This window comes from Eumetopias jubatus, unplaced genomic scaffold (assembly GCF_037043125.1).
Source record: "Eumetopias jubatus isolate StellerSeaLion01/CBP00866 unplaced genomic scaffold, mEumJub1_p1.0 scaffold_8, whole genome shotgun sequence".
Taxonomy (NCBI): Eukaryota; Metazoa; Chordata; class Mammalia; order Carnivora; family Otariidae; genus Eumetopias; species Eumetopias jubatus.
Window position 1 is genome coordinate 74,450,451 of NW_028274814.1, and position 14,949 is coordinate 74,465,399.

At 38.9% G+C, this 14,949-nt stretch overlaps 1 protein-coding gene across 1 annotated transcript in view; it reads right to left on the minus strand.

Annotated features, from left to right (window-relative positions):
- The window catches only part of NELL2 (neural EGFL like 2), a 323,780-nt gene that overhangs the window by 266,419 nt on the left and 42,412 nt on the right, over window positions 1-14,949 (minus strand). The window contains exon 4 of the mRNA XM_028123096.2: window positions 8,917-9,067. Within this exon, the coding sequence (XP_027978897.1) occupies window positions 8,917-9,067 (151 nt within the window). The remainder of the gene's footprint in view (window positions 1-8,916; window positions 9,068-14,949) is intronic.

Genomic DNA, 14,949 nt, shown 5'->3' on the forward strand with positions numbered 1-14,949 from the left:
GCAGTAACAGTGGCATGCTAACAGGAAGGAAAACATCAGTTCTTCAGCATGAAAGGGAGATTTGTGCTCCATGAAATAACCTCTCTATATTAAAATGTGTACTTGCTTCCACCACTTCATCTATATATAAATTTAGTACACCCAAGATACAAGAAATCCCATTTGCTTGCTGTCTTAACTTTGTTTCTTTGATGAGCAACTCACCATGCCTACTTGGTAATGACATATGCATGCTTAAGCACATCGGGATATACACTGCAACTTTCCTAATAATTGGGGGGGGGGTGGGTATTAAAATACACATTAAGATATAATTTTATTAGAGATATAAATAATGATATACAAACATACTTTAAGAGAACAAAATGTGAAGTTTTTGTGAATTATGAAGAACTTGGGGCTTGAAATTTTAGCTTCTAAATCCTGTTATCTTTAACATTATTTATTAAGTACTATGCAACGAAAAAGTAAAGAATGTAGTAGCTGTTATGTCAGTCTGTTAATTTTATCCATGATAAACAGTCATCTTTTAGTTCAGACCCATTAAGCCAAGCAAATATTGCCAGCAAGTTTAATTTCTACTTAGTAATGTCAAGAAAGAGAAATGCTTAATACATGACAAGCACTCACAAATATGAAGATACATTTTATCAGCCTCATACATAAATACATTCTTACTCATCCAGAATGTATAATAATTAATACTAAGAGAATAGAAAAAAATCTCATTTATTTCACCTCAAGTTTATTAATATGGAAGATGATGGCAGGCTACAAGACAGTTTTGTATTTATTTGCAAAGCTATTGCCACGAATTCTTCCTGTTGTATGCTATTTGTAAAGCAGTCAAAGCTAGAAGCACAAATAATGTTTGGATATGAAGAAAATTCCTAATAACCCTATGTTATAAAAGCCGAAATTATACATCTAAAGTCCAAGACCACCTTAAATAAAGAAGTACTATAAATTACAGTAGGCAAGTGTACCAAATCCATACCAAGGGATAACAAAAAAAAATTATTTATCCTGAAGAAACTATAGTTTTGTAGAACATGGAAGAATAGAACAGAGTCCTTTCGCAACTTGGGGAAATTTTCTCATTTATTTTAACTTATAAATATACTTTGCTTTTCAGTGAGCCTTTACTGTTTTCCTATCTCTCTTCTAAATTTCCTGTATAAATGGATAAGCCTATCAGTACCTTGGAATTATTTCTCTATTTTATTTTTTCCCTTTCAAAATGCAGCAGCCAGAAAACCATAATGATGAGAGAATTCTCTGATCTGCCTGAATGTCTTCATTCTTTCAGACATAAAGCACCATATATTATTGTTTGTTGTTTCAGATAATACTGGTATTAGCCAAATATACACAGAAACCGCTGAAGAGCCTACCAGCTTTTTACACTGTGCTCACACAAAGTTTGTGGTCTAATTTTTAATATTAGCCCCTACTTGAAAAACACTATTGGAAACACCATTGAAATCTCAGTTGGGAAGCCAAATAAGACTTTACTCACAGCACACCAGGACACTGTTGATGAGGTTCCCCACAGTTTTGTAATCATGTAGCTGTGTTTGAAGCTATGTTTCAGTACCAAGGTTTGACTTAAGCCCTCTTCCAGTTCTGAGATGTTGTAATGTCTGTCTTTCCTACACCCGTCTTGCTGTTTGCTCACTTCAGATGCCCCGGAATCCGAGTGGGTCTATTAGTCTCAGATGTCCAAATCAACAAAGTTGTGTGATTAGGTTTCCAGGCTGAACACAGTGGCTGAGATGTTGCTATATAGCTCATTACAGGTGTCATTATTCTCTAACAATGTGACTTACAGCCATTTCGAGGCCATGACTGCCGGTGAGCAAAATTCTCACACTAGAGTTAATGACATTTCAGAATAGATTAGGCACCCTGCATTAATAGAGCAATTTCAACATTCCCCAGGTCTTTTGCCCTAGCCTGATTAAAACTTTGTGACATTGATGATTCCTGGTGCACTCATGATGATCTTTCTCTTGATTTTCCACTCATTATTTCATCCATCAAATATTTATTTAGCATATAATGCCATGTGACAGCATTTTACATGAAATGGGGTTTATAAGGACAATGCACAATCCTTAACAGCAAAAAAAAAAAAAAGACAAAAACTTAAAATCTAATCAGGAATTGTTATCAACTATGTACAATTTTATACAAGTAAACCTGGGAAAAAGATCAAAAAGCTGCATCCCAGAGGGTAATGGTGGTTATCTCTAGATGCCAGGACTACAAGTAGTGGTGCTCGTAAATGTTCAACAATTGGCTCTCTGTTCTCTAGAGAAATAATTCTAAAATATTGGTTCATTATCCACTTGTATAAGAAAGATGGAAGAGAAATATGAAAAAGGCAAGGACTCATTGAAAAATATAATATTTATCAGTTAAAATATATCCAGAAGAGAAGTCCCTGCTTTGTAGCATTTGCTGATTTCCACACTGTAAATACTCACACCGTGGCCTACTTCGAGCTATCATAATAATGGCAGCTCACTCACAAAGTTTCAGCTCCCATAAGCCAATATGAACCCACTCCAGCACACCACTGATTGGCTGAGCTGCATTTTCTTCTTTTTATTTTTCTTTTTTTCAAAAATTTTTAATGATAATAGTGGCTGCCCCCAGGGATAGAAAGTAGGTGGCTAGGGACAGGGACAGAGGTAGACTTTTCTTCTCTATAACCTGCTGTGCCTTTTAAATTTTGAACAATGGGTTATATTACCAATTCAAAAACAAACAAACAAAAAAACAAATTAAAACTTAAATTAAAAAATCCTCAATAAATTTTTGTTACAATTGTGATCAAAGGCAGCAAATGACATTTTTAATGTCTGATATACAACTAATACATATGTATATACAAGAAACACACAAATACCAATATAAGATGTTATATATCAGAATGCCAAAAAGAGTGGCACAAATTTAAAAACTGCATTGGAGGCAGATGCAGTAAGAAAGTCATGTAAACTGGAAAGGTCAGGAAAAGCTCTCTGGAGACGTGAGCAGAATTCCGAAATATGAGCAGGATTTGGACAAGAAGAGGGAAAGCAAGGGGGGGACACAGAGGTGATGAGCAGACTGGCCATGTGCCTGCCATTGACACTCCACTTTCTTTCATCTCTGCCCGTGCTGGAGCTGATGTTCCCCACAGTTTCTATTTCTTGGGGACTTCCCCCTAAGTCGGCATCAGAACAGTCTGGTAGCCAGGCTCTCATGGCAATCAGCCAGAATGGCAATTAAGATTGGAGTGAGGGACTAACATAAAGGAGAGGATAAGTAGTTTCACATCAACTCTGGTTAGAATACTAATGTTTATTTAGTAACTGGTCTGTAGCGGGCACCCTGTGGTCTAACCCACGAAGCCTAAGTCAGAGGAAGAACTCAAGTTCTTGTTCTTGTGCTTCTCACCTGGCCCATAAGAACATGTGCTTGGATGAAGCATCACAACCTCTCCCTACCAATGCCAACTAGGAAATGAGCTTCCCCAAGGAAGAGCTCTTCCGTGAACTTGGAAGGACCTTATGGAGAGCTGGACCTGCTCCTAATCCCCACCAGTTAAAGGATCAACTCTTCACTGAGATAGGCATTTTTCAACATGTAACTGGTATATATAGCTAACCAATCTGGGGAGCACATAAATTCATTCACTTTATCCAGACACAAATTTTGCAAACTAGTTCATCTTAGTGGATACCTTAGACACTTTTTGGATACTTTGGATTTTTTAATGGCATATGTAAGAATTTGATTACCTCTATTTTAATTTATATCCAATGGTGGAATAATCTTTGGTCATTAAAAACTCGATTATAAATGAGTACTTGTTGGCATGGGAAAATCTTCAAGATATTTTGCTAAATTTTAAAACATTGTAAAATACCATGTATAGTACGGTTCAATTTTTTAATATTATATCTATACCCTTAAGTAGACATTTATAACTGAAAGTATTAGTAGAAACTATTCCCAGGTGGTAAAACTACAGATGATTTTGACTTCCTTCTTTGTAATTTTCCTAATTTGCAAAATTTACTATAAATGTCATATACAATATTTGAAATTTGTAGCATAGTTAAAATTTCCACATTCTATGGGATCCATTCGTCAATAATGTGAGTGTAGAACCCATTCTACTTCCTGAGGAAAAGCGTGGCCCTGTTCTTGAGAACTGCCTCCTTCAGGCAGAAATGGGCATCTTCCATCCAGCTGTGCCCTTGTTAGGCTCCTCAATTTTTACATAAAATGTCAGTATTTTCTCCAACTCAATTCCTATTGCTGCTCACTCAACACTTAAGTCTTACTGAAGTGTCAAGCATCGCTACAAATCAAGTACTTACCAGGGAAGTCTAACTTGAATTCAATATTTTTCTGAGAAAAGCAATTTATATGGAATATTGCCTTAAGGACATGGTCTTTTATCAGAGTTTCATATCGGAGGCACTACTGGGATACGAATATTAGTAGGAAAATTTGGCTGCACACTACCAAGGACCTCCAAGGGTGCTGTATGGTTTCAAAGATCTTCACACCTTGACACAAGTTCCTGGCATCACAGTAGCTTCGCTTTTCCCAAAGTGCATTACAGCATGATGCCACCAGCTGATGTGAAGCCCTCTGAACTCATTTCTCTATAGACACTCACTATATCCTTCCCAAAAAGGCCATAGGAGAAATATGTCTTTGGTCTTGGAACCAAGAAAAATTGCATTATCTTAATCATCCAACTGGGTTTCTATTTTTCCTTCGCCCTGATTTTCATATTTCACTCTATTCCTACCTTGTTGTCCTACAGATATCTCTATAAACCACCTTACATTTTTTGTGAAGGAAAGCAGAGAATAAATAAGTGTTCAGGAAATGATGAAACTAAAAATATGAGTCAGAATAAGATGAAGGGAAGAAAGAGAACTTCAGCAACAAGATCAGAAAACACACACACACACACACACACACACACACACACACACACACACACACATACACACCATAACCAAGATCTGTCAGGGTGCTAGCAGGTTAGCACATATCACAGGGTACTGGTAAAAACACCACACTCAAGAGTCCGAATAAGTGGGTTTGATTCTGTCACTAACTAGCTAAGTGATGCTGTGAGGCAAGTGGGCAGAAGAGAACCAAATCGAACAACCTCCCACAGACACTGAGAGGCGGCAGAGCACCGATGTCCAGCAGGCTGGCTCCGTAATCCAATTACCTGAACTTAAACCCTACCTTTGCTTAGTGGCTTAGTGTTGGGAACCTCCAACAACTTAAGCTCTCTGGGCTTGTTTTTCTTATCTGTTTAATGGGAACGAGAATACTGACTTTGTGTGAGTATGGCACTTTCGTGGCATCTTTTTCTCCAGTGTTCTCAGGCACTTTATATGGACTTACAGAGGAGGAACCTGAGGTACAGAAGAGTTAAGTAATTTGCACAAGGTCACAAAGCCAGGAAGTGACAGAGCTAGGACAGGAATGCACAAAGTGCCCCTCTCGATCTGCACACTTAACCACTAATCAATGCTGAGGATCAAAGGAGCCAATGCACAGTGCCTTTAATAACTGCTAGCTTACTAAACAATTGAAAAGTGCCTTACAAATTGAAATAAGTTTTTATATCATAGAAAGATATATTATATCTCAAGTACGGTATTTGTTTAGATAAATGTTATCAAATTTATAGATGATATAGAGAATGAGTAAGTAAAACAAGGAATTACAGAATTAATATTAAATTTAACAAGTATAACTAGAAAGCATGAGAGCTGAGCACAAAAATTTATGTATAAATACATTCATCATGGTGTTATTTATTAAAGTCAAAAAAGGAAATGAGTTAAATATCCAAAGTAAGGGGCTGATTAAATGAAATATGACATACAGATAAAAGGGATAGATCAAAATATGACAGAATGTCAACATTGGTCTCCTTTTGGTAATATGATTTGTATGAGTTTTTCTATTTCTTTACACTTGTCTGCTTTCCATATTTTCTACAGGGAAAATATATTGCCATATTAACTTAGAAAAACAAATATTATCTTTCATTGAAATAACTCAATATAAATTCTCACATGTTTTCACACATCTACTTCACAGGAAGAGTAAGAAAAAAAATCCGCCTGACAGCAAGTCATCCTTCCTCAGATCCTTCACCAAGAATCTACCCAATGACAGTCAGGTATTTCAGAGGTCCATATACTTACTGTTTAAGATGCTAAAAGTAATTTTCAAACTATCTCAGTAAGCATTAGATTGAAAGTGTGTAGATTACAAGAAGCCTGTGCTGGTCAAACATTTGTACAGTTATTCATTACATTCAACTCCAGGGACCAACTAAACATTGCCCATCTGGGATGCATACAGATGAGGGCAGTGGACCTTGTGAAGTGCTGCCAGTTAAGTCTCCAGAGAAGCAGATGGAGTAGCCAGCGCTGGTTACTCAGCACCGAGACAAGAGGGGTAAGATAGGAGGCTGCAGCAGCCATCGTGGATGTAAGGGTATGCCATCTGGAAGGAGGCTGGATGAGTTCCTTGTGGGGAAAAGTTACCGGACAGAAAAATCTAGTGCCCACAATACAGGGGAAATTTTTTTTCACAAAGCAGAAATAATCAGCACTAGAGGCGCCTGGGCCGCTCAGTCAGTTAAGTGTCCAACTTTTGATTTCAGCTCAGGTCATGATCTCAGGGTCCTGGGATCCAGCCCTGTGTCAGGCTCTGCCCTTAGTGGGGAGTCTGCTCAAGGATTCTCTCCCTCTCCCTGTGTGCCTCCCCCTGATCATGCTCTCTCTCTCTCTCTCTAAAGTAAATAAATCTTGAAAGAAAGAAAGAAAGAAAGAAAGAAAGAAAGAAAGAAAGAAAGAAAGAAAGAAAGAAAGAAAGAAAGAAAAAGAAAAAGAAAGAAAGAAAGAAAGAAAGAAAGAAAGAAAGAAAGAAAGAAAAAGAAAAAGAAAGAAAGAAAGAAAGAAAGAAAGAAAAAGAAAGAAAGAAAGAAAAGAAAGAAAAGAAAGAAAGAGAAAGAAAGAAATCAGCAATACATCAGGCTGCTCTGTAAAGGAACAATGTTCCTTTACTGTATGTGAATCACGTTCCCTAAAGCCCAAGTGAGATGGGCAAAGTCGCAGTATTGTAAGCAAGGAGCTCAGGTATGGGGGCGCCTGGGTGGCTCAGTCATTAAGCATCTGCCTTCGGCCCAGGTCATGATCCCAGGGTCCTGAGATCGAGCCCTACACTGGGCTCCCTGCTCAGCGGGAAGCCTGCTTCTCCCTCTCCCACTACCCCCTGCTTGTGTTCCCGTGTCTCTCTCTGTCAAATAAATAAATAAAATCTTAAAAAAAAAAAAAAAAAGGAGCTCAGGTATCAATTACTTGAAGATAAGACCTGTCCCTGGGACCAGAAACACACCAAGGGGAAAAGCCCTAGTGAACCCTTGGAGAGAGGACTTCTCCCTTTCTTGCTCCTCCCTGAAGATCCTAATCCAATTACCAAGTGAACTCTAGCATGGCACCCTCCTCTCAATCACAGACCAGAACCTGGAAGGAAAGAAGCCCAAGTGAGGGGCCTAGGAAGTTATGCCAACCCTCTGGGGTTACTGGTGAACTAAGGCAGGGCCTTAATAGAATCATACAGGTAGCGTGTGATCAGGAACCTTGCTCTCTCTGTCAGCTTGCTCTATTTTGTTCTCCACACATTTGTGCTTCCGTTTGCTCTTTAGTACTTAATAAAGGTTTGCAAAGACCCAGGCTGCGTCATCTCTGATAAGAGAACCCAAGAAAAGACGGTTTCTGCCCACACCTGAACAGGACCATTAAAACCTCTTATATATCTTAAACACTTGATATATATAAACTCTTTAATCTTCACCACAAGCTATCAAATAGGTACTATCACTACCCCTATTTCACAGGTGAGAAAACTGAAGCACAGAAAGGCTATGTGACTTGCTCAAGGTCCACAGTTAGTCATGGAGTGGGTATTCAAAATGTGAGCACAAAGGAACTTGCATTATCAGAACTGTGGTTATTCTTTCACGAGAGAATCACTTAGGGGGCGCCTCGGTGGCCCAGTTGGTTAAGTGTCCAACTCTTGGCTTTGGCTCAGGTCATGATCTCAGGGTCCTGGGATACAGCCCCGTATCAGGTTCCACAACTTAGCCTGGAGTCTGCTTGAAGATTCTCTCCCTCTGCCCCTCCCCCCTCAAATAAATAAATACATCTTTAAAAAAAAAAAAAGAAGGAATCATTTGGAGCTGTTTGGTATTATTCAGTAACAATCTATGTTTATGCAAAGGGTGATGAATGAATTTCTCCTTCCCCTCCCCTCCCCCTCGTCATTACTCCCACCAGCCCTCCTAATCCTGCTTCGACACATGTGAGAAGCTGAGAGATACTAGGCAGTATTTTGATTTAATGCACATCCAAGAACACAGTTATAACTGCTGCCATCTAAGAGGTGCGTTAAAAAAGAAGGTATCTGTCAGGGACAAAAATTTTAAAACTACTAAACTCTAAACCCAGGCAATTTCTTAAAGAAATTGAATATAGTATTTTTGTGGCTAACTATTCACAAATTAAGAAGAAATATGTTTGCCTTTAACACTGAGGAAGAAATCTCATGAGGGGAAAAAAATAGTCATTAATAAGTATGTCTTAGGAATGGTGATTTGCGTGTGCTTTTAGCAACATCAAAAGCACCAGCTCCTTCTGCATCTAGGCTGATCTCAATTACTGGTGTTTGTGATTTTGCATAATGCAGCAAAATTATTCTAGCTGTTTCCTACCAATCTTGTGTAGAGTATATCTTGCTTTTGTTTACTTCTTTTGAATGGGTTCATTTAACCATATATAATGAAAACACGAAAACCCCAGCAGCCACACTCACCTGTGATCCAAGTGGTGAATGGAGAGAATAACTCCAGAATTTAAGTGGGTCTGTTTTAGAGTCACCAAAACAGTAAATTCATGTTTATTTCTCAGCTTCTGAAAAAACTGTTCAGCTGTAGCAGTGGATGCTTTTATACTTCTGGGAGTATCTAAAAAAAGAAATATATACTAAGTATACTAGAATTTGGTTTTACAAAGTATCTTTTCTATGCAACGTCTTTCAAAAAAAACATTATCAAGTAACAACTGATAAATACCAAGTTTCAGACTCTTTCAACAAGAATTTATGCTACATAGAACACAGGACAGTCAACCAATTATTGGACTTTTGTTCCAGGAATCTTTTTTCAAAAATGTCCCCTTTGAGGCAAAGAACCAAAGAATCATCTTTGAAGAAGTGTGCTCCCAATTTTTCTCCTGACACAATTTATCCTGGATACCACAGCCACGTCAGTGTCAACCATGAGCAAAAAGATGTACTTCTTAGAATAGGACCTAAAAGACCATGATAGAGCCATTTAGCTTTTCTGACACCTCATGACAGAAAAGTGGCTTTAAATCTATGTGCCACCTTCCACACTGATGTCTTTAGCCAGAAGGTGTGCTATAAATAGATTTTTTAAAAGATCATTGAAATTAGTCACTCTCAGCCTTCTGTGCAGTGGAGGAAACATTAAGATCAAATTGTCTTACCATATTGTTGAAAGAAATACATAGAACTTCATTCCAATGTCCCTCTCTCCGGACTCAGAGAAAGCCCAGCCAAGGAAGGTATGCCCTGGAAGAGCAGAAATTTTGGCCCTACACTTCTACCTCGTTTAGTCTTGCAGTCCAACCTCAGGACCCAGAGGGTATGGGGGCAATATGGATAGAAATGGATTTAGTGGATAGAAAAAACTTATCATTCAAGCCATCTGCAAACTGAGCATAAGGCTCTCCTATTCATAGTACGTGCAAAGGGTTGATGGGAGCCAGAAAAAGTTTCTGTTGTTATCAAATCATCCTCCTTGTTTCTATGCTTTAGACTAGGTAGATTAAGTAACTAGACTTACTTTTGTCTAGGTAGTCTAGGTAACTACTAGGTAAGTAGTTCTCAATGGTAAAACTACCAGCATTTAGAAAGAACCCCTCCTTTTGCAAAACTGCCCCATGCATTGCAGAACACTTAACACCCCTGGTCCCGGTCCAGTGAATGCCAGTGATGCCAGACCCCCAGGCATTATGACAACCCAAAGTTCTCCCACACATTTCCAAGCATTCCCTCAGCAGCAATGTAGCAGAAATCTTGTTGATAACTACAACCTCAATGATACAGATTATAGAATTAATCCAGAGTTCCATACCTTTCTAGCCCCACAAATTTACAGAATAAAAATGTAACCACCTGATCTGTGTCCATCACTGGGAATGGAGACATGGAGAAGTCCTCAAAATACCCATAAAATAGAGGAAGGGACAAATAATCCCAGTTACAATGAAAGAAATGCTGTCATACAGGTAGGTACAAAAGTGTGGACAGATCACAGAGGGGAAAAATGGCCAACATCACGTGGAGAGAAGGCTCTCAGAAAACAGACGGCAACTGATCAGGAGCTGCCAAGTAGAAAAGAGAGGGAAAAGCATTCCAGTCATAGGAGTAATTTGTGAAAAAGCAGAAAGGTGTGAAAGGGCATGACATGGCTGAAAGAGTGAAGAGCAGCCTTTGCAGGATGGGCCTGGATAGGAAAGCTGGACTGGATAGGCAGGACCTTGTGTGCCACTGTAATGGACACCTGTTATTTCTGTCACCTTGGTAAAAAAAACAAAACAAAACAAAACAAAAAAACAAATAGAACAAAAGAAACCCTCTTATTTACCACTGAAAATTATCCTTCCCAACTCTCAACACACGACTTCCTCCACACCAATCAGAGCAACACCAAACCCCATCCACAGTCATTGATTTTGGAGTGAGCACCTAATCTAGGGCAATGAAGTCAGACACAGGATATTTGTTCAAAGTTTTAGGAAAAAGAAATTTCTTGTTTCAAAAATGAAACTTCCTCAGTTCCAATCAATATTCACAACTCAAAAGCATAACAACAATCTACAACTTCTGCCATAGTCAACCTAATAGTTTCTCTCCAAGCTCCATCAGGGATAAGACTGGCTGTGGATAGGGATTCCATACAATTCTTCCCAGCTCCAAAACATTCTACTTCCTCAAGGATGCACACAAAATGTAATTCTGTGAGAATAATTCATCTAGTGTTAACTTTTAATCCACTCTAATTTATACACACGTAAATCATTCACAAACCTCATCACTTCATCTTAATTTGATAGATAAAAGCAAATTAAAAATAAATTATAAATATTTATTATGCTTTCCCCCCATTTCAGGCAGGTAGAGCTTGAGCAGCATCCTTTGTCTTGCTGAACAGGATGATAGATGGGGATGCAAATGAGAGAAGCAGAGAAAGGACTACACTGAATACAGAAATGAAGATCAGACACGCGGAGAGATCCAAAGATGTGGCCTGGAGAGCTTGAGCTCATCCATTGGGAGAAAACGAGTTTAGAATTGGGCCACAACTGCCTTACAAGTGAAACTTTAGAAAAGAGATGCTTACTGAGGGTTTTTTGGCAAGTTTTGTCATTTGGTATGCACAGAAAACCTTCACTAACCTCTATATTATTTTCCACTGCTTTTGCAGTCAGATTTGTGGGGATAGTTGAGAGGATGTATTATTTGTGTGAGTTTTCTTTGTCATGTTTTAGAGGAAATGATGTGTAAAGATTGATCTTAAGATGAAAGGAAGTAGGATCTAAAAGAGTAGACTACATTTGAGTATCATTAATAAAAATGTAAGACTCCATGGCTGAAAACGTAGTGAAGGAATCTGTAGGTGAAGAAAACATTTTTTTTAAAAATTGATCAATCTGTATTTTGGAAAATTTTCTCTGGTGGCCATGTGGAAAGTTATTTGAAGAAAGAGAAACTCTCACAACTCAGATGATCATTGACTCTTTTGTTAGATTTCACATATTTTAAACATCACATTTTGACATCCCTAAACTACCTTTCCCAAACCAAATCATCCTGTCCAACCCCTCCTCCCAGGCCATTACCTTCCCGTTTTTGCTCCTTCAATGAGCGTAGGGTGACTTGCAGGAAGGAGGGACCCTCCAACACAAACACAGCCAGCAGAAGTCTCATTCAGCTCATTCTATAGTAACAGGAGAAATAATATTGGCTTTTTTTTCCCCCCGTCTTGATTAGCCAAGTTCATTACAGAGAGGTCTAAAAACAGACTTGAGTGAACTTCCCACCTGTGTTATGGGGAGGGGCAATATGGAAGGCCGTTTGAGGGAGAAAACCTCATCTGACTTATTATGGCCTCAAGATGGGTCTCCTCACCTGGCATCCCCAGCCCAGGGGCCCAGGACACAGGTGAAGATTACTTGATTGTGACAGAGAGAGCACCTACAGGAAGTACAAATTATGACTGCATCATATTTTCAACGGAACACCATCTCTTACCAACCCTCACCTCACCCTAATATTATTTAAATCTATTGTTGCCCTTAAAAACATGTTTTTCATAAATTCATTATGCCTGAGTCCAGGAAGGACTTGATGGGGGCCTGAACTCTGTGAGGAGCATCAGAATAAACAGGAGAGTTAGAATTCCAGAGATTTTTAGAAAATAGAATCTAAAGAATTTGGTCACTGATAAAAACACATGCAAAACACAAAAGAAAGAGAAAACTGAAGCTAATCGAATCTAAAGTTTCTAGCTTGAGAGACCAGATGAAGAGAAATGCAGTGGGAGCATGATGGTACCCAGATGGGGTATCAGTTTTAGCAACGGTCATTCTGACGTGGGATGGGACCTGAAGGTGGGAGTGTCCAATAGGAGGCAGGCACCACTCCTGAGAGAGGTCAAGGTTGGCAAGATAGACTTAGAAGCCATCAGAACATAGTGTCTGAAATCACGGGAATCACAATAATGAGAGGACAGAAGGATGGACCATCAAAGAAACTAAATCTAACACAGAGTAGCAAAAACATATACAACCTTATACACACACAAATAATGCTGCACATCAATGTATCCTTCAAAAATGTATAACGAGGGCGCCTGGGTGGCTCAGTTGGTTGGGCGACTGCCTTCGGCTCAGGTCATGATCCTGGAGTCCCGGGATCGAGTCCCGCATCGGGCTCCCTGCTCAGCAGGGAGTCTGCTTCTCCCTCTGACCCTCCCCCCTCTCATGTGCTCGCTCTCTCTCTCTCTCTCTCTCTCTCATTCTCTCTCTCAAATAAAATCTTTTAAAAAAATGTATAATGATACATTTTTCCCTTTGAATCCACATTTCATTTTTGTTCTCATAAAGCCTTGGAAACTTGACAGGGACAACCATTACTACTTCCTTTTTCAATGAGTAAAACTAGCCACGGAACAATCCTGTGATTCACCCAAAGGCACCTGGTATGCCAGAGGTTTGACGGGGACGACAATTTCTGGTCCAGTATTCTCTCCACTAAATCGCACTGCCCCCTGAACATGGCATCCTTTATCCAAGCTTAACTGCCACTCACAAACAGAAATGCAAATAAGAGAGCACCAACATAGAAAATAATCCAGAAAAAAGTAATTATATAAGACAACATTTTTAGTCCCATAAGCGACTAGCTTAGTAGTGATTTTAAGAAAGGTCACTTTCCTCATTTACATTTCTGTTTCTCGATTTGCAAAATTAACATTCCTGCCTTCTGTTTTCATCTCAAGGATTATAAAGTGTTCAGAGAGACTTATGAGTCCCCACAATTATTACTATAGACCCAGTTCTAGTCTTCACCAGAAAATCAAGTCAAAGAAACCATCATGTAAGAATTAATTTTACTTCATTTTTATCATTTCAGTTTTCAGAATTAGTAATTTAATACAGGTATATGTGAAGCAATTTCTCAACAGGGCCTCCTATTGGGAACCAAACATAGAGAAATAAAGTGTGGTGACTGGCAGAACACACTCTTAACCCAGAAGAATGAGGTTTCAATGACAGGGAGGCAGATTATTAGCTATGCTTGGCATGTAGTAAACACCATGTGTTGGCTATTAGGATTATGATATTTATCATTATTACTCTTTCAAGCAGTGAGACTGTGGAATCCACTAAAACTACCCACAGCCACGATACCCTTGTGGTGATTTCTGAGCTTACTTTCATGCTAAGTATCCCAAACTCAGCCATAAAATATCAGTTTCCGCATTTGGAAATTGGCATAAAAGTTTTTGACAATCAAATTATTCTTAAAATAAAATCCTGCCTACCACTCTCTAGTCCTACAGAACTATGAATGAACATTTATTTATGGACAAAAATCAATGTAAACTGAGTTTCTTTTCAATGAAAGGCTGACAGGGGTCATTTCAAATTGCCTCTTCTGAGAAAAACAGGCTGATGAAAGTGGCCTTTAAACACTGCTATGAAGCCCCATAGAAAAACTTATCAACGGGATGCCTGGGTGGCTCAGTGGGTTAAGCGGCTGCCTTTGGCTCAGGTCATGATCCCTGGGTCCTGGGATCGAGTCCCACGTGGGGCTCCTTGTTCAGCAGGGAGCCTGCTTCTCACTCTGCCCCTCCCCCTGCTCATGCTCTCTCTCTCTCTCTCTCTCTCTCTCTCACTCTGACAAATAAATAAATAAAATCTACAAAAAAAGAAAGAAAGAAAAGAAAAAAACTAATCTACACATCCTCACTGGAGTAGGTTTTCCTAACTGGAGAATCGCTTGAGTTTAAAATAAAACTTTCAACATTTTCCATTTTTATTGTGTGCAGAGCCTAAAAAACCTGCTTAAAAAAAAAAAAACTCGTGGCATTTTAAAGCAGTTATCAATAAGTAATGAAGTGGTTCAGAAGCGATCTCATCAAAATACTCATTTTTAGTCGTGGGACTACCAGGATGGAGTGATGAGTTCCCGAGCGAATGTAGTCACAATTTTTAGGGAGTTCAACAATGTGTTATGTATTTCCCCATATACATT